The 27970-nt window shown below is 37.0% G+C and overlaps 1 protein-coding gene across 5 annotated transcripts in view; it reads left to right on the plus strand.

Annotated features, from left to right (window-relative positions):
• The first annotated feature begins 399 nt into the window (after positions 1–399).
• Positions 400–27970, plus strand: part of Tnfrsf19 (TNF receptor superfamily member 19) — a 100409-nt gene continuing 72838 nt past the window's right edge. For 2 of the 5 annotated variants that reach the window (XM_046447909.2, XM_058580727.1), the window contains exons 1-4: positions 8390–8612; positions 11951–12039; positions 17817–17919; positions 20097–20207. In XM_046447909.2, coding sequence (XP_046303865.1) covers positions 17851–17919; positions 20097–20207 — 180 coding nt within the window. In that variant the 5' untranslated portion in view covers positions 8390–8612; positions 11951–12039; positions 17817–17850. Of the gene's footprint in view, positions 966–8389; positions 8613–11950; positions 12040–17816; positions 17920–20096; positions 20208–27970 lie in introns of those variants that run through there. The other 3 variants (XM_046447916.2, XM_046447904.2, XM_046447926.2) reach the window with 3 other exon arrangements.

Genomic DNA, 27970 nt, shown 5'->3' on the forward strand with positions numbered 1-27970 from the left:
TCCTTAACTGCTTTAATGAAAACCGTTTGATTGATCGTCAAATCCTAATAATTTACTTTTCAAGGAAAGACGGTTTCCTTAAAATCCTTAAAGGCTTGTCGCATTGAAAAAACAAAAACAAAATTTTTAAATGTTATCCTGCCCCTCCATCAGTGTAACCTGAGTGTCTGGGGGGAATGTCTGAGAATGAAATGCTGCTGTGTAATTATTCTGAATATGTGACACACAGTCTTTGTAGGAAATGGTGATTTTTATCAACCAAAAGGCAATTAAATGCTGTCATTTGGAGCCCCCATTCATCAGGGACACTTTCCCTCCCTTCCAGCTGGGAGACAGATAACAGAATCTGTCCTATGAGAGGCACAATGGAGGAAGGTGATTAGAAATCAGGCAACCTCTGGCTTCTCTTTGAGCCCAACTCCCCCACGGGCTGAATTATAGCTCTCCTACCAGTCCCAGGGCGCAGAATGATGTCATGGGATCTGCAGTTCAGCGAGATGAAAGGGATAAAGCGGAGCCCGCTGGCAGGAGGAAAAGCTTCCAACACACAATCCACAACACAGCTTGGGAACCCAGAGAGCTCCGGATCCAGCCACTCACCCCAAGCATGGGGGAACCACCGGCCTTGCCTCCTTGCAAAAAAGAGGAGGAAAGCAACGTGATCCGTGGTTAACAAAAGAGTGTGTGGACGGGAGGCGGGAGGGTAACTACCTACCTGCTGAAAGCGAACTTTCTTGATATCCATGCATATATATAAGCTCAGCCCTGCCTTTGATGTTCAGCAACTGATCACTGATCAGATTACAGGCATTTCATCTCCCTGCTCGTCTGCCTTTGATCTGCATGGTTAATTTCATTTTCCTGGATTTGAAGTTTCGTCCGGGCTTGTGCTGACACACATTTTTGGGAAGGTAGAAGCATTTGGCATAGAAGTGCTGCCAAGGAGAAACCAGGCTGTTGAAAGGGTGAGTACTGGAAAGATCTCAGCAGTTGCAGGTACTGGGTCTTATTTTTTTGTTGTTGCTTCCACTGCATTTTTCCACATGTGTTCTAAGAAAGAAAAAAGATGGTTTTGATCAGTTAAGAACGAACATATCCGTAGCCGAATACTACACTATGCTGTATGTGTGTATCAGGGTAAATTTGATGCTTGATGCAATTTTTTAGGAGTTTTTACAAGAAGGTTTGCAATCTGTCATGTAAATTTTACTTGGAAATAAGTTGTGCAAACAGGACAAAACAGAATGGTGCTAACTTTAGCATGCAACCTCTGCTGCAGCCCCTGAGACCTGTGCACTGTAACTGCTTTAAGTATGTACAGGTTACTTTAGTTAGTAAAGAGGCAGTGGAACTTTGTTTATTGAAAATGCATTCCTTGTTGTCTCTATTAAAAAAAGAAAAAGAAAAATGCATCTCTGGTAATCCTATTTCTTTAGTTTATTTACTCTTTCACCTTCAAGATGTAAATCTATCAAATACATTTCCTTATGCAGTTTGTAATCACAAGGGAATTGCTGAAAAGGCATTGGAGTGTGATTAAAGCCTTTTATGTGTAAAACTGAAGAATTTAAAAACAGTGGGGGGGAAAAGTGGCACTAGGTTTTGGCTAAAAATACTCTAGCGATTTTCTGTAACCTTTGGAAATAGCACAAGCCTTGTTTACAGAAACGTTCACAAGGTTAATATTCCTAAATTAACATTTACTTTAAATTTATAGTGACAGCTGTTGTAGGTTGCAATTCGCCAACTGTTTATGAAAACTATCTGAGTAATCAACAGTTATTATGTTACACAAAGTATTTTAGTCACATTTTCATTTTAGTTAATGCTCTACAAAACCAAATTATGTTGCTGCACTGAATTTGAAAGTTAATTGTTATATCTTTGTCAATTCAATAATATTCTCCCCTCCCCAAAGTAAAATCTTTGGGCTGAAATGCAAGAACTCAATAGAGTGGAAAGTGATCTCTCCACATGCACACTGGTTTGTTTTAATATTCTAGACCTAAGTTTATTTGGGCAAAATATTTAATTATCATCACAATAGCCTATTTTATGCTAGCTGAGCCACAAAGAAATTATAAGCCATAAACCAGTTATTCTTGACTCTGAAATTCTGATGAAACAGGAAAGGTCTTAATGAGTCTCCTTTCATATATAATTAATTTTTCAAAGCCAATTAATTAAATGACTTTCTAAATTTTCCTCCTATTAGGAGGTTAATTAGCATTGTTTGCTTAATTTTAAAACCTTGATGGTTGTTAGGTAGATATTATTTAGAACCATTCTAAACAGACAATGTTTTTAAAAGTCTGTCAGTAAGAACTCAATGTGAAAGAATTAACTCTTATTTTTACTCAAGAGATCATTTAAAATTTTTTCCACCAATAATGCAACAAGTCATATTGATAAATCCTGATTTTAAAAAATTTGTCTTAAAGTTCAGTATTAATGTTCACATCCAGAGAAGAAAAGTTAGTTTTTAAATTGGTGCCTACAAGTGATGCCTAAAGAAATAGTGTGCTTAGGAACTTGCTCATTTAGTTCAGATTTGGAGTTTAAAACTTTTTTTGTTTTTTGTTTGTTTTAAATGACCGTTTCTTTGGCTACTAGCTTCGTTTTAACAAATGTAGACTTTTCTTAACACAAAACAAAGGAGAGAATTAGCAATTATCTGATTAATTTAGGCTTTGTAGAAAACTAGCTTGGGCAAGTCAAGTCCTTGAAAAACCCACTTCAGTGTCTAAATTAATTCAGTTAATTGTTTACTTCTTGTGTCTTTGAAGAGATATGAAACAAAGTGCATTTGATTTTTTAAAAGAAAAATGGCTATTGCTGAAGGTATAGTTAGAGTCTTAAAAGGCATTTCTTAATTAATTGCCACAAGATGACCTTGATGGTGATTGAGTAGATATATCCCATACTTCTACGGAACGGAATGCGTATATTACATTTTTTCAAAGCACTTTACTAACCATTGCTTCAATGGCAGCTTTGTTACTGCCGAAAGGCCATGTCTTCAAAAGACTTTTATTTCTTGATTCTGTCACTGATTAGCTATGTGGCCTTAGAGAGTCACTTCACTACTCAGCTTTCTCATGTGTGAAGTGAGGGGGTTGATCAGATCATTTTCATGAAATAAGCATGACTGGAATTTTTATGGCCATTGTACAGATGAGGAAACTGAGATGATAGAAAAGTAACTCTGCAGCATTAGCTAAGGTCACACAGCTAATTTTCTGAGGGCTGGCCCAGGGTTCTTTCCTGTCTACCATGTGTGGGCTCTTTTCCAACAACTGCTAAAACATATGCACTGTGGAGCTGATCAGAAAACAATGATACTTTGAAAGATAAAGATAGCCATTTCCTATTGCAGTCCTTTTTTTTTTTGTTTCCATGATAGAACTGTCACTCAAATGGATTTGCCCAATTAATTCCCAACAGTTCCTTTTCTTCATATTTCTAAGCTGTATAAGCACAATTACTATAACTCATAATTTACCATACTTCTAAAATAATTTTTACAAAAAATTAAATCTCTCTCTCTCTCTCTCTCTCTCTCTCTCTATATATATATATATATATATATATAGAGAGAGAGAGAGAGAGAGAGAGACATTATATAAGCACATCTTGTTAAGTGTTTTCAAAAAAAATTGATATCTTCTTAGGAGATGCCAGTGGGATCCATGAAAAGTTTTTTTTAAATATCTTTATTTTATTTATTTATTTATATGTGGCACTGAGGATCGAACCCAACGCCTCGCATGTGCTAGGCCAGTGCTCCACTGCTGAGCCACAGCCCCAGCCCTCATGAAAAGTTTAATAGTTGATTTAAATCTATTATCTCTCAAGGTAGATCTACAGTGGAGTTTTGTGAAATTTCAATGGTCAAATTCAACATGGTTTCATACATGATATGGGTTACATACCATATTTGATTATGTTATGAATCCTTGAATGTATTTTTATTAACTCTTTTTTTCTTTCTTGGAAAAAAATATTTCTTGGGATAAAAATTAATTTAGTTACTGATGAAATTTTATGCTTATATGCTGCTTTCAAGACCAAAGAGTGGATCCTCACAATATCTTAGATTCTTTTGTCCTAGCGATAGCCTGTTGATTCTTCCTATTACATACAGTTGAACTTGATTGTCAGCAAACATTACAGCCAAAATTTTGCCCAAAATAATGGGTTCCACTTTCTTTCCTTCCTTCCTTCTTCCCTTTCTCCCCTTTCCCCTCCCTTTCTTTCCTTCTTTTGATGTATTTTATAAAATCGACTAAACATTTTTAGTAGAGTTTAGCTTCAGTTGACCTATAACCTCAATCCATAATCCATTCATCCTCTGCTTTAAGACAGAATTGAATTCAAGTACCAGACATTGGTTGGTCAAAATCTCTCCCTGTGAGGATAACATCAGTCCAAGCCACTCTGGAAAAGCTAACAAAATTTGGTGACCCTTTAAAGAGTGATTCTTTAATTTTTTGTGAAACTATTTTAGAAGAATGGGTGAGAATGATAAAGGCAGGCAGAGAGAAGCTCCCTGGTGGCTGTGCTTCATGTCCCCTCGACTGTCACAAGCTACTCAGTGTGCATCCAGTTTCCTCCTCGAGGTCACTCACATTCTAGATTGAGCGGGTAGCAGTACACCATCCATCCTGAGTTGCTCTTTGATGAGAAGTGAGTCAGAGGAAAGGGCAGGTGGGGGGCCAAGTGATGCTATAAACCATTCCTTCCACCATAAACCACTCTCTTTGAGAGGCATTCTGGTAAATACAGTTTTCTTCATCCTGTTCCATATCCCCAATTCTTTAACAGACCCATAGTCTTGCACCATAGGCTGTGGTCCATTCAGCTGTTCCTTAACCTAGTCCTCTGTGGAGGAGTCCGCCACATTTATGGGGAAGGAGAGATGATCGTTATCTCTTTTCTCATTAAATTCATGAAAAGAGTCTAGCCCATGGGGATGGTTGGGTCCAACATGTCATGAACTCACAAAGATCAGTGCACATGCTGCAATGTATATCGGCTTCGCTCTACAAATGTCATGAATTTGACATTTTCTAAACAAAACAGCCTCTTGATCTTTGTGTATATTGGTTTATGCACTCCTGGTATAGTGAAGATTACGTAAGGATTCAGGGAGACCACTTTTTGATCTCAGTTTTATCAGTAACTTTTGGCATGACCTTGAGCCTATCACTCAGCCTCTGGCCTCACAGTCCTCTCCAACCCTCCACTGATAGTCTATAATTGATATCAGAGGGTGCTGGGAATGACTTAAATAGCTGAATCTTGGGGGTTTTTTTCCACCTTATTTTCCTAACTATATATTGGCAAACTATTTCCCTTTCAGAGTCTCATTCCCAATAATTAATTCATTGAGAAAATTTTTAATGAATACCTACTATATGCCAAGCATTGTGAACTAAACCAATTAAATTCCATATTTTCACTTAACTTGCATTCTATTCCATTTTCCCAAGGAATAGTGACTTACAGTACAAATTACTAGGAGTCAGGCAATTTGCCCCTTGAGATACCAGTGAGCCAGTTTATCACTGAAACCATTTTTGTTCAAGAAATATGTTACTTTGCTAGTTCAACTTTGTGGGGAAAATATCTTATCCAAACACATTTTTTGCCAGCTCAGATATTGATAAAACTAGCTTCAGAAAATGAACCATACATAAAATATTAAAAACAAACACCTCCATCAAGATCCTCATAGCAATTTGACTTTTCCAGTAAAAATTTCAACACACGCATTATATCCAATATATCCAATATCCAATCTTTTAAGGGGAGAAAAATGTTTCCACTTCTGATTCTAAGCATCATTTTCATTCTGAAGGAGGCTAGGATCATATTCTTTTGGAACTGCCATTGATGCTCATTTGTGGGCCTGAGTTTCACGTAAATACTGTTTTCAGATCATATAAACACTCAAGGCAAAGTAAAGTGTAGAATATTTATTTAACTTAATGGGCTCTTCTCTAAAGAATGAGATGCTCAGTCTAGAGTTCAGAGGTTCAGTGTTCTTTCCCCCCACTGTCAATTATTATTTCAGGTGTCTTTTATTGATTGATGCTAAGTGTCCTGTGCCCTACAAAAGCAATATATTGCCATGGAAAATGGTACCATTTAGTGAGCACTTACTATGTGTGAAATATTAGCCAAGTGCTCTAAATACCTTAGGGTATTTAACAACCATGAAGGAAGCAACTCGTGTTACAGATGAAGAACAGGAAACTTAGGGAAGTTAACTAACTTCTCCAAGGTTATACAACTAGTGAATGCCAAGTTGGCGCCAAGACCAGATTGTCTGGTGCCAAAGCCCATGTGCATTCACAATGGAGTCTCTTTCCATAGTGAGCTAACAGGCTAACTGAGAAGATCAATCAAAGACACATGAAATGATTCAAGATTTAATGAACTAAATAATGTGCTACTGTCTCTAAATACAAAAGGAGGTCAGGGAGGAAAAGAGCACTTGGCTGAAGTCAGAGAATGTTGTTCCTGGGTTGGCAGATTGAATTCTACTCAGAAAAAGTTCATTGAACATTTGTTTGAATGACTGATACTATCAGAGATACAAGTTAGAACAAAATAGCCTCCTTCTTTGGAAGCATTTTAAGTCCTTGGGACAGAAAACTAAGTCCACAGATATTCATGACACAAGGCAGGATGTGGCAAGTGCTAAAGTATCCTAAACTTTGTTGAGAGGAATTATAGGTCATAATTAGGGGAAAATTCATATGAGTCGTGGCTTTTGAGCTGCCTGACATAGGAGAAAGAAGTCAGAGAAGTAAGGGAGACGTGTGAGCATTAAGAGGAGACTGTTGCCAAGGCAGGGCAACTTCAGGGCATATGTGCGGCAAGGCAAGCAGACCAGTTTGGTCAGAATATAAAGTGGAGGTTTAGAAGAGAGAAAGATAAGGCTGGAAAGGTGGGTGTAGCCCAAGTGGGAAATCTTTGAATGCTAATCAAAGAAGTGTGGAAGCTATTCTTTACAAGGTAGTACCACCTGTAAATCTTCACTGAACAGTGGCAACCTGAAAGGCAGGCAATAGGACCCAGGCCGTAGCAATATTCTGGTGAGGGACTGGGAGGACCTGGACTGTGGTGGAGGTGTTGGGTCTGAAGATAAAGAGATGCAGGAATGCCTGAGACCTTGCAAAGAAAGAAGCAACAATTCAGTTTACTAAAGATAAACTCAGTATCCTCTGTGTTATAGGCTATGGGATATAAAAAAACTAAAATTCATTCTAAAGGGATTAAAATCTAATTGGAGAAAGGAACACAATAGAGACATTTCTTCAACATAGTGCTGGAAGGGTATATGGGTGATGCTCATGGGCCTCTAGGGACACTAGATGAGGGCAGTCATATAGGCTAGGGGAATGACAGGTACCTTGAGGTTCAAGTAAGGAAATACACATCATTTGTAAATTATCTACAAATAAGTCACTGTTGTGATTTATGTTCCAGACATGTAATATTTAAAGCATAAAACATCGAGGTGTGATACTTAGGAATGATAACATTTTTAAGTATTTTTCACAGGTACCTGTTACACTACATTGTTTGAAATAATGTGATCACTGGATGTGCAATTACTGATAACAATTCATCCATTCACCCGATGAATATCTACTCACCCTTTTTAACGCAACAGCAAAGTAGGCATTGTTAGATCTGCTTCCTAAATGCATGAACTCAAGCTGAGGTTATGTAAATAGCCTGACACAAAGTACTAGTAAAGCCACAGAGCCCAGACCTTGTTCTCCAGTTCCTCGGGGTCAGAATATTCAGGTTCTTTGGGTGACTCTAGCTGCTGGACTGGGTTGGCACGTAGGAGATGGACACATGCGTTGGCTAGAACGTACCCCTGTCCTATAGAGGATTCTGTCCAGCGAGCGAGCCCTGGGAGAGTATCTGTTGAAAAACTGCACGTTAATCAGTGAGGTTGCTATTAGCTGGGTCATCTGGATCTTGACCTACCCGAGCTAAAGTGCCACGCTCACAGATCTGGCCATCATTTTCTGGAGCCTTTCCTGTTATGCAGAAGCTGACTCTGCCTAGGATGTGATCCGGCACGGGAAAGGCACAAAGGTCTTAGGGAAATACACCCGGGGTGGGAAGGAAGGCTCCATCCATTCTCCGAAGAAAGTTCAAGCTATTCATGGTCTTGGCTACCCCATCTCCTACCGTTGATCTCCCCTACCCGTCCCGCATTCACCAGCTCCTGCCGGGGCTGGGGTCTGCTCACCCAGCGCGGGAGACTGGGAAAGCCAGGAGGAGCCCAGTTGAAGTCAGCAGCGGGCGGGGCGAAAACCGGTGGGCGAGAGGGAGGTGGGCGGGGCGCCGGGAGGCGGCAGCCGTTGCCGGGCTACCGGAGAGCGCCGAGCCAGCGGCGCTGGGAGGTGCTCCGCTTGCGCGCCTAGAAAAGACCCCTATCCAGCTCCGCGCCCTGCACCCAGTACCCTATGCCCTGCGCCCGCACCCAGAACGGTTCTGCGCTCCCCTGATCCCCTGCTTCAGCCCCGACCTGCAGGGCAGGACGAGGCGAGCCAGCGGACGGAGCCTTGCAGGTGACTGGGAAGGTAAGTGCCCCGCTCCTCCCAGGACTAAGCTGCGCTGCGCGGGGACCCCAGCCCTCGCCTCGGGTGGATCCTTTCTAGATAGGAGCCTCGAGAAGAGGCGGCTGCCTAACGGAGGGAGGGAGCAGTCAGGGGCAGCTCACATGTAGAAGAGGGGAGCGAGCTGACTGAGTTGTACCACAAGACCCCAGGAAGGAGTGACAACCCGGGGCAGCTGAGGAGGCACTGGGATGCAGAGCTTTGGCCACAGCCATTGCAGGGTCCAGACCTTGACAACGCTTGCTGGTCTCCTTCGGCATTGGGGATGAGGACACTTACACTTTTTATCTAGAGTTCTTGCGAATAGAAAATCTGCTTGTAGAGCAAATATATGTGAGTATGTAAATAAATATGCATCGTCCTTATCCCGGGCCTTTTTTTTTTGCCCCGCGTCCCTGCGAGAGGTACTCCCCAGCGCCCCAACTGGCGCGTGCTAGAAAGGTGGGTCTCTGGAGCACTCATCTGCAGGCCCCACTGCAGAACTGCAGCCTAGGAGGTAATAAAAGGACTTTTAATTCTATCATATTCCTTCCATGGAAAAAGAAAAAATTCTTAAATGTCAGCAGTATTTACTGGTACATTGAGGAGCAGAGCATGTAACAGATTTAGATAGAAAAGAAGTCAGTTCTCACAGCCCTTGTTAATGTTTGTAAGTAATTTCATGGAATAGAAATTTAGCTAGTATGTTCTTAGAGATTAAAGTTTGGTGGGGTCAAAATTCTGGGATCTGTTTTGGTAACAGTAAACTAATCATCAAGCTTGCATCTCTCATTATGAAAAATGCATGTCACTTTTTTTTTGCCTTTTAATAACAGGACTCAGTTTTCAAACAAAATCATAAGCATTGCTCAGCATTTCTTTAAACAGTTTAACTCAATATTTTATGAAGGCATTCTTTTTATTCCAATAAGTTTTCTTTGACTACAAGATAATTTCTTTATATAAACAGGAAAAGGGTATTGTTAAACATGACTTATGTAAACAGAAGATTTTATTTTAGTGTTGTTATTTCATGATCAGATACTTAGATTCGAAAGTGAGGATTACATTGCATTAGCTCAGGATTTACTAAGTATGTTGTCTATGGAAGAATTTCACCTCAGGCATTTTTGCCAAAGCTGCTTTCAAAAAAAAAATATTTTTATTTCAAGCACTGCTTATTATCTAATTTAAATATATATAATGAAAAGGGTGAGAATTGAGTCCTAATGTAGAAAACTGTTTCTTATGTATTCAGAGATGCAGGTAACTAAAAAGAATTTTTCTTTGTGTATTATTTATTGGGTTGTTCTGAAGATAATACAAAATATAGACATGCATTTTCAAAATATTGCATTGACATCATTACATGAAGTGTTATCATGAGCTCTCTAAGTTCTTTACTTTTAAATTAATGAAAATGTCTTCTTACATCTACTTTATTACCAAGGCCAAGGCCACATGATTTTGTAGACTTTAGAATTTTTTATTTTTACAATAGATGTTAACTGGAGTATTGTGTTAGTATTTTCCTGTACAATCATGGAAGCTGTTTCTTTCTTTCTTTTCTTTATGTTTTATCTATTTTTTATTTGGACTTTTTTTTCTTTCCTAGAGTGTCTTGACAGTTCAGGCTGGGCTGGATCTTGAATTTGAAGTTAAAGATGCATAAAAGACCCGTATTCACTACAGTGGAAAATGCCTTTCCTATCAAAAGACTTGAATATGGGCCATTGCTAACATTTAAGTAGCTATAAAATAAGCTATTCCAAAGAATAGAAGATAAATCAGATGATTAAACAGATGATTCTGAATTTTAATTTATGTATATTTTAGAATATAAATGAGTTGATTCTACATTTTAATTTATGTATATTTTAGAATATAAATGAGTTGAGACAGCTAATGTCACATGCTGTATTTAATATATTGGTTTAATTTACTAGGTATAGCTCTGTTATACAAATTTAGAACATGTTGGGGACTTAAAAACCTAAGTAAGGAATTCTACTAACACTGATGAAGAGAATTTCAGTTTCCCTTTCCTCTTATTTAAATCTCTGAACAGCACCTAGCTTACCTCAATCTCCCTGGACCAGATCCAGCCTTAAAAATTAACATGACACAACCAAAAAAAAAAAAAAATCCATTCATCTTTAATGCTAAAAGAAAAAAAAACAAGTGTTTTTTTTTTAATCTGATAAATTAATATTTAAAATCAAGCATTTAAAATTCTGGAGAAGACCAGCATATTTTAACTCTGTTGACTACAGGATGAGTAATAATGCCCACCTTAAATAAGTATATGTTCCAAATAAATAAATCAACAGCTGCCTATGTGAGAAGAGAGTCACTGAACAGTTAATACTTTTGTCCCATGGCAGCTGATTATTAAATGTTCATAGACTTTGTGAAGAAAATTTCTAGCTGAAGATAAAGAAAGGTAAAGCAGTATGAACAGAATTTCTTTCCATGATTTACTGGTTGAACGGTGCATTCATTCATCATATTTTATCTGTCAAAAATATTTACATTTAAAAGTAAGATGTTTAAACAGAATTGGGTTATCGTCCAGTCCACACATCACAAAGCCTGTACCTTTTAAACCAAAGTTTTAAAACCTGGGGTCTAGAAAGAGAACGACCATCCATCAGCAATTACTTGGGACAAAGGAGCTTGTATATCTGAAGATTATTATTTAGCCCCTCTTCAGTCAGCTTGGATGGGTCTAATATGAGGAAATTCTAAAAGAATGGAGCCTACTTATACTGGAGAAGAACACTCTGAATGGTGAAAAGACTGGTTTTGGATTCTATCCAGATTTCCTTCTAAAATAAAAATTTAGACAGCTGTGTTTTAGAGATGATTGTACACAGTTTTCTTAAGATCAACTGTGTAGATATTTGAGGCTCCCTTTATCATTGATGATACAGTTCTTCTATTTGTACCTTAGAATAGAGAAACATTTAATGAATTTTGGAAAAAGTACCTTATTTACTATGTGCTTGTTGATTGAATATTTTATAAATTCTGACAATGTTTTCTCTGGAGCAAAGATGATAGAGCCTACAACTCAGAGAAAACCAATTAGTCTTAGAAAACCACACCCTAGGTTAAGTTCTATTAAAAACAAATAAATAAATAAAAGAGTTTAAGACAATGTCCCTTAATGTTTTTGAACTTTGGAGGAATTGGAAATACTATATTTGGCAACTGTAAGTTTTAAAGCTTATAGAGTTTTTAGTAGAAAACAGTTCATGATTTGAGAAAGGGAAACCATTCTCCTTCCTCAGCCAACAAAAATATGTATATTCTTATTACAGCACACCTTTGTGAGCTTTCTAGGCTGCAGAAGGGCTGCCAACTCTACCACGTAGAAAGAATGATTTTTCGAATATAGTGACATTAAAGGGTAAGTTGCAGAATAGCTAGAGGCTTGGGGTTATTGTCCTTTTTGGAAACAGCAGTATCCTAAATTTCTAATTAATTTTTCATTCTTTCAACATGTGGGATTGACAATATTTCTAAGCCAAAGTTTATGTTCCACCATTAAAATGTAAAATTCTGTATTTATAGCATTGGCTTTATTTCAATGCTGATTTTATAAATTGTAAGCCTGCCAGTTTGCTTTAGTGTTGATATATTTCTTTAATGGTTCAGCTTGTTACATATTTTAAAATGTGTGGGATGAATGGAGCTTCATTACATAATGTTAATATACCGTTACTAGATGAAAACTGTTACCTATTGCATTCGAACCACATGTGTTGGATAATAAATGGTTTTTAAGAAATGGAAGATAAAGAAAATTAAATAATTTATTCTGAAAAAAGTATCCAGATTATTCAAATTATTCCAAGCTTCATATGGGTCACTTGAAATATCAGATATAAAGATAGTTCTAAGAAAAATTATGCATTGTTAGTTTGGCATGGTGGCACATAACTGTAACCCACCTACTTGGGAGTCTGTGTTAGGAAGATTACAAATTTGAGGCCAGCCTGGGCTGAAGATGTAGCTCAGTGGTAGAATGCTTGCCTACCATGTTTGAGGCCCTGGGCTCAATCCCTAGAATCATAATAGAAAAGAGAAAAAAGACTGGTTACTTATTGTTTATTGTTAAAACTAGAATGATAAATACCAGACCATCTTCGACAAAGTGATATTTGTCAGTACAAACTGAGCATCCCTAATCTGAAATTCTCCAAAATCTGAGCCTTTTTGAGTGACAACACACCTCCACAAGTGGAAAATTTCACAGCATGAAATTTCCTTTCATGCACAAAATTATTTAATATGCTGTGCAAAATTACCTTCAGGGTATGTGGATAAGGTATATATGAAACATAAATAAATTTCATGTTTAGACTTGGGTTCCATCCCCCAGATCCCTCACTATGTATATGTGCATGTTCCAACATCTGAAGAAATAAAAAAATCTGAAACCCTTTTGGTCCCAAGCATTTTGGATAAAAGATGCCCAGCCTTGAGTATAGAATACAGTCAAGAAATGGGATCCTGACCTGGATTTGGTTGGACCACAGTAACTTTTATTTCAATATTTAGTTATGTTTGCTCATATTTTCACATATATTGTTTCCTCACTTATAGCTCTAAGAGATAAAATATTATTCTTAATTAGTAAATTTCTTCATTAACATGTATTGGGCACATACTTTGGATAAGTTACCATTCTAGAGTGAAATCAGTGTCCTTGTCATGAAGTCCCCAGACCCTGATTGGTGGCAAACTTGAATGGCTGGATAGGTGCTAAAATCAGTTAAGGGAGTCTAGTAGGACAGCAGAGATTGTGGGGACGAGCACACTAGAAAGTGTGTGGGCTTCTCCAGAAGGGCACCTGATGCTCAGTTTCCGCTCATGTTACCTCCATGTGGACTTGTGGTGGTCAGGTTGTCTGCTTCATGCAAGTTCTTCATTTTTAACATCAAAAAATAAATTTTAAAAATCACATGCTGCCATAGCTAAAGAACATAAATGCCAGTTAGATGCAACACAAAGGCTAGAAAGAGAAATAACTAGATGAGACAGTGAGATTAAGTCCAGGGTATCCCTAGCTAGATTTAAGGAGATGCCAGAGACCTTAGACAATTTGGCTGGACAGGCATTGCAGACAGATCTAGTCATCTGCCCAGCCAGTAAGAAATGAAACGTGGAGTTTCTTCTCCCCAGCAACACTCCCATAAACTGCAGCCTCTGAGACCTTGCCCCTTTGCCTGTGGACACACCAGCACAGGTATTTGTGATTTTAGTCAAGGAAGTGCAAGGGGTGTGCATTTATAGCACCTGTTGGATTTCTGTCCCTTTTAATGGAGGCCAATTAGGACACATTTGCATTAGTAATCATTCACTCAAATGAGCAGACTGAACAGCTTTATTTGATAAGGAGCCACTTTTGGTGCAGCTGAACAGGATGTTTGCCAGCTCTGTGCTTTAGGTTCATGTCCGTTCTTTAATGCTTGCCTGGTTCTCCAGATACTGCCAGCCTGCTTAGTATTGCTGAATGGCAGACAGTGCTGCAGAAATTCTATGCTACTAGCTTAGAGTAAGGCAGGCATTATTAGCCTTTAAGAGCTTAGCCAGGACCAGTGTATCTACACATGTTCTGCAAAAGTAGATGCTAGATGGTTAGTAAATGTTGTCTGGTCTGGATATTTTGGTAGACTGTAAAAACTCCAAAGGACAGACCCATTTTACATACAATCTTTTGTATGATTCATGCCAGCCCCAAATAAATAGAACTCTTAAACATATAGAAGCATTTTTCTATCTTTGGGCCAGATTCTGAATTTAAAAGCAATTTCAACAAATAACCTTTTTATTACCTTATTTTTATTTTAAATATCATTACTTAAACACTGTTATTTTATTAAATTTTCCTTCTTTTATGAGAGCCAAAGAACTTCATCAGGAATTTCATTTTATTCCAGGAAATTCAAGGTCACACTCATAACACCCCACCAGCTAAATTGTTTATTTCTAAAATGCTCGTTGGCCAGGCTACGTTAAAAGCCATTTAGGAGACCACCACCCCAGCTAAGCTGTGAACTGCCTATAAGTACAACCTTTGTGGTATCCTCCTTAACCTAATGCTGTCTTCTTTCAGGTTCCTGATAACTGCTTATCCAAAGTTGGTTGAATAAATAGATAAATAGTTAAATGTATTATTTGTCTTATATCTATCATCAGTTTTTGTTGATGAAATTCTACTGTCCCTAATGGAAGGTGTCAGTAGTATACAATCCTCCTGACTTGAAACCCTTTTTGGAATCACCAGGCATGAATTTAGTTTGATTTTTACCAGTTCTAGTATTTGTGTCTTTTCACCTTCAGTTTTTTCTCCCATCATATGGGGGTAAATATATTCTTGAAAGTATGGTATTAAGGAGAAAAAGTTAGGCTTTTGATAAAGCTTTAGTATAGTATTTAACATCATAAATGCTTTGTTCACACCTTGAATTCTTAGTTTTCCTATGCTTTCTGCAGGCCTATAGTTCTAGAATTCTAAAAGTAGCCTGCCACTTGTTAGTGGCCATCAAATGTCTCTTATTGGTCTCACAGGTTGCAGTCTTCAAGGACTGTCATATATATTGGCTCGTTTGATCCTCAAGAATAATATCACAGCATGAAGGACAATAGTTGCTAACACTTAAATTGCACTGAAAATGTTCCAGAAAGTTAACTCTCCGTTAATTGCTTTATGACTGGTAAACTCATTCACTCCTCATGGAGTCTCAGGAGGGTACTATCACACTGCCCAATGGAGAGGTGAGGAACTGAGACCCCAGGTGAAATAGCTCCTTCAGACTCATGCAGATAATTAGTGATGCTCCCAATAACAACAGCAACACAAACATCAGCAACCATCACTAATTAAGATTTATTCTGGGGCCTGGGGTTGTGGCTCAAATGGTAGAGTGCTCACCTAGCACATGTGAGGCACTGGGTTCCATCCTCACCATATAAAAATAAAATAAAGATATTGTATCCACTAAAACTAAAAAATAAATTAAAAAAAAAGATTTATTCTGTTCTAGCCATTGGGTTAGCACTTTTTGTGTATTCTCCCAGTTAATTCTCACTACAACCTTTGAGACAGATTCTATTTTTATCTCTTTATAAACGTGTAGTCTTAGTGGAATCTTGCTAAGAAACACTTCACTATTTGTCTTCTGCATGTACGGATTCAGTCTATTGAGCTCTTTTTCTCTTATTGGTGTAAATGCTTTGGCATTGCAGTTTGAAAACCTCTAACCCAAAATTCAAAGACCTCCCAAATATGAACCTTTTATGAGTGCCAATATGACACCAAAAGTGGAAAATTCCATGCTGAAACTTTCTTTCATGTGCAAAATTATTAAAAATACTGTAAAAAAAATCACCTTTAGGCTATATGTATAAAGCACACATGAAACAAATGAATTTATTATAGAGACTGGGGCCCCATACCCCAAATATCTCATTGCATATATGCAGATATTCTAAAATCCAAGAAAATCTGAAGTCTGAAACACTTTTGGTCTTAAACATTTCATATAAGGGATAATCAATCCATGTACCCTTTTTTCATATTAATTTTAATCTTACATAAATTAGAAGCATTTAACTTTTAGAAATGACATTTTGCAATATTTAGGACTATTTCCATAAAGGGATAGCCTTAAATATATGTTTCATAGAATGTGATTGTATCTTTTGACCAGCTCCTCCACCCCAACCCTTTGTCTACACAAGCAGTAAGGTGCAAGGTTGGATAGTTGCCAAAAGACCTTGAAATATGTCAGGAGAGACAAAGCTACCACCAAGAAGCTGAAAAAGTTTAGTTTCGCTCAAAATGGACCATTCATTCAACTAATGTAAAGTGATTCTCCTTGCCCTGGCAATGTGACCTGCTAAGGCAGCTGAAATGATAGCTCTGGGTTTGGCACTCTGGGGTGGCCTGCAGGCTCAGCCCTCAGTGGCTTTGCCACCAGCAGCTGACAGCAGCCTGCCCAGCATGGATTCCTCTGTTGTTGTTTTTGTTACTGTTTTTCTTGAACTCTTTGGCCCATCATTCTGGTTTTTTGGTTCTCTGCTCTCATTTCTTTCTAAGGAATCAAATGATTGCTGGGGCCTCTCGTAAGTTTAGGAAGATTCCACTTTAGAAGAAACCAAACCATTGTTTCTCTACCTGATAAATGGGGCCACTAGATGAGGCTTTCTTTATTTATTTTTATTGTCTTCTTTTGAATTGGCATATATTTGTGAATGAATCCAGATTTATTTCTGTTTTGGATCACTACTGATGAAAATTAAAAGGCTGGGTTTATCTTTTATTGAAATGTTGACCAGTGCCTCCCATTGCATCACTTAGAAGTGACTTCTGCATGTTTCAATAACATGAATGTTGATTTTTCTGCCAATACATAATTTGCACAGTGCTGCTTTAGGGAAGAATTTACAAATGCTCAATCTTAACTGTCTGCTCCATGGTGGAGATGAAGCATCCAAGATCCAAGTATAGTGATTTTATTCAATAGAGTCCATTGTATTGCAAGGTGTATGTGACCCAGTAGAACAGGGACCCAAGAGCCACCCTGCTCAGGTTTGCATCCACTTCTACTTCTTACTAGCAGAGTAATCTTAGCAGGTTATCTAGCCCTCTTGCTGTCTCACTTTTCCCATTTCTAAAATGGAAAGAATTATAGTATTGACTTTCTAGAGTAGTTGCAAGGATTAAATAAGCTAGCATGCTAAAAATAGTACCTGGCTCACAGTGCTTAGCAAGTTTTGTTATTTTATCACTATTATTATCCTGTTGGCACTGCCTGAACTCATATAAATGGAAGGTTTATAAATCACTGTTTGAATGTAATTCTCTTCTATATGAAAAAGATTGGACACTGTAAAGACCTGAGTAGAAAATAATGGCAGGTATAACCTAAGAATTCAGAGTCAGTAGTTATGTGTGTAATATGTGAGTAAGCACAGTACCATTCTCATCATCTAAACTTTAAATTTTAAAGAATTACATATTGTCTATTGTATCTTTTTAAAAAGTGGTTCTTTTTAAAACCCAAGTAATATTTAGTAGTTCACACGTATAGAAAATGGTAGAAATTATAGGGCAAATACAGAGCCTACTCACTAAAGCTTTTGGTGTTAACTGTATCTTTCTTATCTTTGATTTAGAACTCTTCAGGGATAACTACATTTGATAAGAGCAATGGCTTTAAAAGTACCACTAAACCAAGAGAAAACATTCTTCACCATTATGCTTTTACTAGGCTGTTTGGTAAGTAAACTTTCCTTTCTTAAGAATGTGGTAAAAGATTCATATAAGATCATTTTCTATTTCTCATCCCATACAATTTTCCTTTCTTTCAAATTGCATTTGATCATTTTTGCATTTGATTATCAAGTGAAAGAGTGCTGCTAAGCTGTGAAATTTTTAACAAGTATTGAAATTATTTTATTTAAACTTACATGAAGTCATAAAATTGCTATGTTATAAATCCTGGATTTATAGACACCTGTCTAACACATCCTAGACTCCAACAAGATCATAAATTCTGACTTGGAGTCTTTGACTTAGAGTTTATGAATACTTTAAAATGGATTTTTAAAGTTATTATTTTGATGTAGGTATATATATCCATCTTGGTCTCAAAAAGTGTTAAAAGCATGGGCTGGGGTTGTCACTTAGCGGTAGACTGCTCACCTAGCACATGCGAGGGCCTGGGTTCAATCCTCAGCACCACATAAAAATAAATAAATAAAATAAAGGTTTTTTTAAAAAAAGTATTAAAGGCATATAGGAAATTTTAGTGTTTGAATGTGTGACAAAAGATCTATGAAGGTATTCAGTTTATTTAATGTTGAGATTTAACAAGGATGTACAAATATAGAGAGAATTATTTGCACTGAACACAGTACCTAAAATCTTGGAAGACAATTTAAGAGGAAATGAGATCAAATTGGAGTCTGGGATCTATGTAGATGTAAGGAAAACTTCCTTTCTGTTCCTTAAAGTTGTTAAACATTGCAGAAATGGCCTAGGAGGGAGGTTGTAGAATTTCTTTCTCAAAGAGATTACAGTCTCTGTATAAAAAGGGAAATTCCTACTCTTTAAGTAAAATCAGTCCACCAATATGGTAGTTAGGTGGAGTTAAAAGAGGTAGGACAAGATTATTAGACCTTTAACCCCCAAGAATTTTCTAGTCCCAACCCTTACCTTGCACTTTCCCTCCCACTGGACATGGAGATTCAGACTTTGACTTTATTTAAGGAGACTGGTAGATATCATTACAGATATTCCTACTTGGTAAGGGTGTTTTTAGAGAATGATTGCTTCTTATTGTAAGCATCAAAAACAATTTTCTGTGCACCTATGTGTGATAGGCATTAGACACAACAGTGTCTGTTCCCACAGTACTCCCTAAGGTTTTCATTTTCATTTAGGAAAACAAAACTGAATGTCTTGACCAATCCTGAGATGCTATTAATTCCAACACTTTTAATAAAATATTATCTGTTAAGAAGCAGGTAAGCACATTTTTGAAGGATGATAGAAATAAAGTGAACTTATTTTTTGGTAAAATAAGAGGAAAAAAGCTTATTTTGGAAAATGACCCACATCCTTTGTTTTTTGCCAAAGGGTGGTTATTTCATTTAAGACGTATTCTATGAACCAAGTATATTGCTAGGTCCCAGGAAATGACTTTGTATAATCAGTAAGGATGTAAGTTCATGTATAGGTAGCACTTTGGCTTTGAAGAATTCAGAGAGTTTGGCCACTCTTATCATCTACAACACCACAACTACCATCATGAAGCATTTTACTGGTCTCATGATTGCCAGATAATATTTTTTTACGATCTCTAAGTTAATGGAGTACAGCTGGAAAAGTTGAAAATTCTCCATCAAAACCAAATGGCAGCTATATCTCAAGGATAATTGCAAGTTCTTGTGGCTATATGCATATATTCCATCTACTTATTCAATTTATTATACTCAAGTATGTTTATATTTCTTGAAAATCAAAAAATTTGGTTATTTAATTCAGATTTTTTAGGTAGCAAAAGGACCTTAGGTCTCTGCAGAGCTGTTCTTTTATATGTTGTCTTAGAAAAAACATCATCCCTTAGATCAGTTTTATCCTGAGTCCTCAGAAGAATATTAGAGGAAGTAGTTAATTCCAAGAAAAGAGGATGCCATTCTCTAAAGAGTGAATGAATATTCTGTATTCTTTGGAGTACAGAAAGTAATTATTAGGTTTATTGATTTTACTTGTTCCACTGACTCACTCAGAAAGTGGTTTTTCTTTTTAAAGTGAAAATTAAATTGACCTCACTCTAAGTTGATATTTACTCTCAGCGATTATGTGACTAATGGTGAAGATATTATTCCTTTCTTGCAAACAATATAATGAAAGTACTTTAAGATAATGTTTGTGAAACATTTTATTCCCAGTCATGTAAAGTCATTTGCGAAACCGGAGACTGCAGACAACAGGAATTCCGGGACCGGTCTGGAAATTGCATTCTCTGCAAACAGTGTGGGCCAGGCATGGAGTTGTCTAAGGTACATTCTGGATATGTGGTAAAGTTGTATATCTGTGTTTGTAAAATGCATTCTTTTGAACTAAATTCTTTTAGTTAATTATTAGTGAAGCTTTGGATACTATTGACAGAATTCTTGTTTCATTGTGTCATTTAGTCATATATTATACAATTCCCATTTTAATACCTCTGATTCATGTGCCTTGCCAAGATAGATAGGATCTAAAAACTGAAATTCAACAAATGTTATTGGTTTACATAATTAAGTGTTTATAGTGTTTCATTGAAAGAATTACATTTTCAAGGTCTTTGGGGTTTAATTTTTTAAAAATCAATGTTCTTCTGAAAACTTAAAGCATTCATAACAGAAAATGGTGATGTTACCATTTACTGGGGCTTCTTTTTTTTAAACTGAATGTTACCATTGCTAGTCAGGAGACAGTCCAGCATTGGCCTAAATAAAGATGTACCAAGGTAGCAGTTCTTTTCCAAACTAGCATTTTGAACATTCCTTTAACAACTCAAATATTATTAGTCTTACTACTCTGAGGGTATGTTACTTCCAGGAGTACTTTAAATATGTTCATTTAAACTGATATTTATTAAGAAATAGTGAGTAATATAGCAAGGCTTATTATATTTCACAGTCTTGCTTATTCAGAACTGTGCATTAATTTGCTTTATTTTTTGATCTTTGGAAGATGTTACTGGTGGTGAAGAATTGGTATAATATTTTGTTCTAAGTGAAACATCAAACCCTTCCTGTTAGAAAGGGGACAATAGGTTTTTCTTTTTATTTAAAGTGACTTTTAAAGGAGAAGTTCTTTTCCTCTAGGACTACCATTATTTAAAGTTGAGTCTTGTCTTTCGTAGATTTTTGATCAATGACCTATAAACAGCAGGAAACAAAGAAACATGCATTCCACAAGTAGTTCGTGGTAGATGGCTTTTCTCTATAGTTGTTGTGTTACATGAGCAGTGGCTTTCAGTGTCTTGAGCTTTTATATTTGGATTGAAACTGACTGACTTTCAAGCTCTCTGACGTCTAGTTAATTATAGCATCTCAATAGATATTTTTCAATCTCTACTGATTGTAGTAACTTGCATTTTGAGACATGGGTTTTACCAGGTTGGATGGGGAAAGATTCATTTGTAGCAGACCTACTTACCTAGGATCAGTGAACTGAGTAGTTTAAAATGCCATAGGGCCAAGAGGAAAATAATTGAGGATGTTTCTATCCCTGAAAAGGCCTTCTTTTCCTAAATCTCTGTGAAAGTCCAAATGAAACCTTCCAGAGTCTAAGAGATGAGTAAATTATTTCAAAGAAGTTGTTCTCTTCTCTTTATCCTTTGAATCTGGAGAATTGAAATCATTAGACCAGAAGATGATGATCCAATCAGCCCTGATTTTTTAAATGAAAAACAAAATCATTTTTCTAATTTATAAGTCCCACCTGTTAAGAGCTTGTATAAAAACTGAACAAGCTGAAAAATTAGTTCTTAAAAACAGTTCTTCTCAGATCTGTAAGAGAAGTAGGGTCATAGGAAAAACTACTGTCCCTAGTTGGACAGATACAGAGAATCACAGTACACTGCAGCAGAAACCTCCTTGGGCACTCTAGATAGAGTACTAGAGCAGGAAAACCGGTACTTGAATTAACAAATTGCCAGAGCCTAGGTATAGAAAATTCCCAGAGTTCAAAACTCCAGAGGAAGCCAGTCACAGGGTGACCTACATGCTTTTGTTTTTACCTCCAACATAATCAGACTCTCACAGTAAATATCAGAAAACTCACTTCATTCTTCCAGCAGGGAGAGAAGAAAAGGAACAATTCTGAAAACATACCAGAGCACTCTGTTCTTAAGAAGGACTGTCCTGGAGAGAAACCAGTTTACCAGAGAGTAACTTGCTCGGGTTTTACCAGAGCCTAACTGCCCTGGGGAAAAGGAAATACTCAACTCCAGCCCACTCTGTCCTTTGTGTCCCACGATAAGGTGGAGTGTGAGGAACTTGAAATACTTGTGAACTCTGCAGTCCAGGGGCACAGGCCCACCAAAAACTGAGGACTAATCACAGAAATATAGAATGCTTCCCCTCCCCTCCTGCCTTATCTGCACATCACCTGAGCCCTATTTATAGCCATTCTTTTTACCCTGTACATCAGATACCGATTTTAACAAAAAACTACAAGGCAAAAAAGCACAATTTGAAGCAAGAGGGAAAGCATCAGAATCAAATGCAGCAGATTCAAAACAACTATGATTAATATGCCATAATGGATAAAATAGATATTATGCAAGCACAGATGGAGAGTGTAAGCAGAGACAAGGACATCCTTAGAAAGAATAAAAAAAAAAAAAATTAAAAAGTTAGAGATCCAAGACTCTAACAGATATGAAGAAGGCCTTTGATGGGCTTATAAGTAAACTGGTCATTGCTAACCAAAAAAATCTCTGAGCTTGAAGATTTATCCATAGAAACCTCAAAAAATAAAAATTAAAAAATTGAAAAAAGAAAGAAAGAACAAAATATCCAAGAATTATATTACAGCTTCAAAAGGCATGGACATGCATAAGGAGAAAACCAGAAAGAGAGAAAGGACCAGAAGACATATTTAGAACAATATGACTTAGAATTTCTACAAATCAACATCAGACACCAAACCACAGATCCAGGAAGGTCAGAGAACACCCAGAAAAATAAACACCCAAAAAACCTGTACATGGGCATACCATTTTCAAACTATAGGAAAAACAAAAATTAAAGGAAAAGTCCTGAAGAAGCTAGAGGAACAAAGACCTTACCTACAGAGGAGCAGAGATGAGAGTGACATCTGACTTCTCAGAGAACATGCAAGCAGGAGGAAAGTAGAGGGAGCAGGAGGAGGAGAGGGGACTATTTGAAGCGTTGAGAGAAAATAACCACCAATCTATAGAATTCTGTACCCCATACAATTATCCTTTAAAAATGAAGAAGAAATAAAGACTGATCGAAGTGTAAAGATGAATCCACTGTTATAGATGGAGACTTCACCACCCCTCTGTTAGAAATGGACAGCTTCTACAGGCAGATTGTCACTTAAGGACATAGCTGAAGTTAGCAGCACCATCAGTCAACTGGATATAATTGACATCTACAGACAACTTCATCTGACACCAGCAAAATACACACATCTCTCGAGCTCACATGGAAATTTCATCAAGCTATACTGCATTTTTATCATTAAATACTCCTTAACAAATTGAAAAGACTAGAAATCATATAATCATATAATGCCTGTTCTTAGATCACAGCCGAATAAAACAGAAATATATAATAAAAAAATAATGTATGCTGCCAAGCCATGAGAAGACATGGAGAAACCTTAAGTACATAGTACTAAGTGAAATCTAAAAAAGATCTGTGTGACTCTAACTATAGGACATTCTAAAACAGGCAGAACTGTGGAGACAGTAAAAAGATCAGTGCTTTCCAGATACAAGGGGGAGGGATTTATAGCTCTCCCCCTTTATAGCTCTCCCCTACATTGGCTACTTTTTACAGATTACTTATTTGAACCTTTCACGAAACCTGGACATTTGGATTAGGTTCATCTAATATCATGAATAGGCAGAACACAGGATTTGGGGGGCAGTAAAAATACTTTGTATTTGAACATTTGTTCAAACCCATAAGATGCACTTCACCTAGTCTGAACCCTAATGTGAGCTACAGATTTTAGGTGACATTCATGTCTTCATGGATAGTAACAAATACACCATTCTAGTGTAGGATGTTGATAATGAATGGGGCTATGTATGTGGGAGGAGGAGCAGGGCAGCAAATACATACAATGTCTCTGTGCCTTCCTCTTTCTGTGAACCTAAAGCTGCTCTAAAAAAAAAATGAAGTCTTAGGTGGGCACAGTAGCATGTGCCTGTAATTCCAGCTCTTTAGGAGTCTGAGACAAGAGGATTGCGAGTTGGAGGCCAGCCTGGATAACTTAACGAGGCCCTGTCTCAAAATAAAAAGAAACAAAGTTTTTATAGTATTTTTAGAAATCTATCTTCTAAGAACATCATAATGGTTTCTCTATTTCATATTTCCATGGATATCCAGAAGAAATATTTTTCCCTGGTTAGCAGCTTTCCTCAAATATTGAAACAGTGATTCTATTAGTGATGCCTATTTCCTTGGCATCGATGAAAAGGTGGCAGCCCTCATTCTGCTGGTACAATGTGATTCATCACGTTAGTGATGTCTGCCTTGTGGGCGGCAACACAGATCACCCAGATTCTCATCCTCATTCTCATACTAAGAATGCCCAGCTCCCGACAGACACATGGTACTTTTTACCCTAGGAGTGAACGAATCAATCAACCTCAGGTTATTTTTCAGCGGGGAGGAGAGTAACACTTAAATCTGGTAATATAAAAACTAATTAATTTGTGTATAGTATGAATAATGAGTTTTGCAAAGTCTTTAATCTTGATTTTTAGCTCACAGTAAATAAAATTAGTAATTGAACCTGGCTCATGCTCTAAGATGCAACATAGAAATAATATTAACATTTTTATTTCTCAGTTAACTGATCAAGGCAGAGAGCTTGAGTTTTTGTAAGCAATTACTTAGGAATTAGAAAGCTCTACATAGTCCACTCATTAAATTGCTATCTTCTTTCCAAAGCACATTTAAGTCTTTAACAATAGCATATATCTTTCAGTCAAAAGGAAAGCTAGCAGTATATTAAAATCAGATAATCACTTAAATTAACAAATAAATCCTATGAGCTAAGTATCACTTCCAAGCTTTAGATATTGAGGGAAAATTTATTCTTTTGACGAGGACTAAGATATTTTTAGACAACTTTATTTATAAATTTTATATACACACACACACACACACACATATATATATTTCTTAATTTGGAATGTTAAACATATAATTTGGAGGGCTACCTTTTAATTTGTAATGAAGCAATGCGTCTGAGAGTTCTTGCATTTTTAACCGAGGCTTACAATTTTGGTTACTTGAGTTGTTTGAAATTTTGAAGACACAGTAAACAGAAAACATTCTAAAGTTAGTTATAAAAAGTAGAAAAGCTGGATCAAATTACTGATATCCACAACTAAAGTTTTCTTTATGTTTAGGGGGAAAAAAGGGCATTTTCACCAGACATAAGAGCCTTCAAATGACTTTCATGCTGACATCCTTATTTTACTTGCTTCACTCTATAAAACATAACCAAACTGTTTGTCTGTTTCCTAATACCCAGTGTCTAGGTCTATAAGAGCATACTTCTAGGTCATCAGGTTCTTTCAGATGCAAACATGTATCTGTGTCTTAAAACTAAAGCATGGAAATGCTTTGGGTAAGCAGGCCTAGTTACACTTTCCATCTGTGGTTTTATTACTCCTAATTATTATTTTCTTTGGAAGGCATTCAATTCTATTTTTTCTCGAAATGTCTGGGCTACCTTACCCATTGTTAGTTAGGTTTTACCATCTAAAACATGTTGTTGGGGCATTGGAATCGTTTTCCTGGAGATAGTGTGTTCTTGGCTCACCTACCATTGTGTGGTCATTGGATCTCTGGCCTCTTTTCAGTTCCTTCTAATTATTAGACAAGAAGAAGTCTGCACAGCAGCTCCAGCCCTGGCCATACATTGGTGATGTGCATTGATGCTTTCCCCTACGTTGGCTACTTTTTACAGATTACTTATTTGAACCTTTCACAAAACCTGGACATTTGGATTAGGTTCATCTAAAAGATGAACATCTCTTAACATGACGAAGTGGACCTTCTCTCAAATATGTCTTTCGTTGTTATGTCATCACAGGTATCATTCAACTGCAATATGTATCGTGCATCCAAAAGAGATGGTATTGACCAAGCACTATCTGTGTGATCTTTGTATATTAAATAATGGAATCCTTACACCACACATCTTAAATAGGTATTATAATTACTCCCGTTTTATAGATGGGGAAACAGACACCAAGGAATTAATTGATGTGTGCATTGGCACTGCTAATAATAGTGCCAGGCTTGGGGAGTGGTAGGGGTCACTTGAGAGTAATGGTCTTTCTGGTTTTGATGCTTCTCTAGTATGTTACTGTTCACTAGAACTGTCTGCCATGATGGTCTGTGTCTTTGCCATCCAATATGAGATTCATTAGCCATTGTGGCCTTTTGGACACTTGAAATGTGACTAGCCAGTTTCACTGAGAAACTAGATATTTAACTGTATTTCATTTTGATTGATGAAATTTAAGGAAAGTTTCCCCATGAGGTTAGGTAGTGAATTGGATGGTGGAGCTTTAGAATGATGAAACGTCTTCCAGAAATTCTGGCTTAGAACCAGCTTCTAAAACAGAGACATATACAAATCATGATGACCTAACAACACACATGTAAGGTGGAGCTGCCTTTTTGGACACTTTCTTCCTCTCCTTCCTCTCCCCAAGTGCCCTTGTCCTTGTGACCAGTTCCTGGACACTAACACCCATCTGTTTCCATTCTTCCACACTGCTCGCACCAGATGATGTCCCTCCCTCTGTGGCATTTTGAACAGTCTCATCTCATCAGCTTATTTGGTTCCCAGTCTCCTTCCCCTAAAGCCCCAAATATCCTCTCTCTCTCTCTCTCATTTAGGTTCGTTTTAGTCATTCAGCTTAATAAATGGTTAGCTTTATAGTATTTTGGGGAAAATATATGACAGGTCACTGAGCCATTTGGAGTCTGTTTGGAGGATTTTTGTCCCATTGAGCCATATTTACTTTATTTCTCTTCCATTACAGAATTTCATTTTTGAAAGTTTATAATAAAGATGATAGAGAATAGTTTCCCCATTTCGGAGTCAAAAATGACAAACATCATCCACCTTGCTCCATATGTACCACCTGGTGGGTATTTTGAACCATTATTGTGCCCCAGAGCATTACTTGGCCATTGGGCATCTTTTCAGCTCTTGAAAATAAACCTAGCTTTGGGATATGTGGGAGAGGATGATTTTTGTTTTCCCAAAGTAACCACATTAGCCTTTTAATTCTTACTGCCTAGAATGCGCCAAGCCGCTGCCCCTCCTCCTCGCGGTGTTAATGCCAACAGTGTGCTTTTAACATGATCGCCTCACAGCAGTAAATCAGGAAACGAGTTTTTGCATGAACCACTTGAAACAGGCTTCAAGACTCTGGCATGATTTTCAAAGTAAGCTTTTCTAACCAATTATTGGGATGACTTTAGTTAATGTGAAAAAATTAACTCTTGTAAACAACAACATACTTTCCTCTACAGGGTGCATGTCCAACTTCATGTTTTTAAAGATGTCTAATTTTTGAAAACAGTTTTTACTCATATGAGGAAGGTCACCAAAAGCCCACATAATTTGCAACCATTAAAAAAAAAAGATTTATTTCTGCCATTTAATTACAGCATTGCTCACTTTGTTTATGTTTAATGACATTTGATCAAGCCCAGGGATGTTTGGCAGATAAAAACAAGCTCTCATTTGTAATTTTTCTTTAAAAAAATTCCACTAGAGATTTTCTTAAGTTGGGGGGAAATATCTCTTTGGTGTTGTTTTATTAAAGGAAATTAAAAAGTTGATTTCTAAGCACTGGCCACATAAATCTAATTTGTCATTTCCATTTGCGTGTCCTAGATTTTCTCCACAAATAATTTCTTTCTTATCCAAATGTGGAATTTAACGTTTAACTTTTAAAGTTCAGAGAACCAAAGTTAATAACATATTGGCTGTACAAATAAATAATGCATTTGACCTGAGGTCCCAGAATATGATTCCC

Source organism: Marmota monax, unplaced genomic scaffold, assembly GCF_021218885.2.
Source record: "Marmota monax isolate L192 unplaced genomic scaffold, Marmota_monax_Labrador192_F-V1.1 WCK01_AAM20220418_F8-fsc00043, whole genome shotgun sequence".
In the NCBI taxonomy this organism is placed as follows: Eukaryota; Metazoa; Chordata; class Mammalia; order Rodentia; family Sciuridae; genus Marmota; species Marmota monax.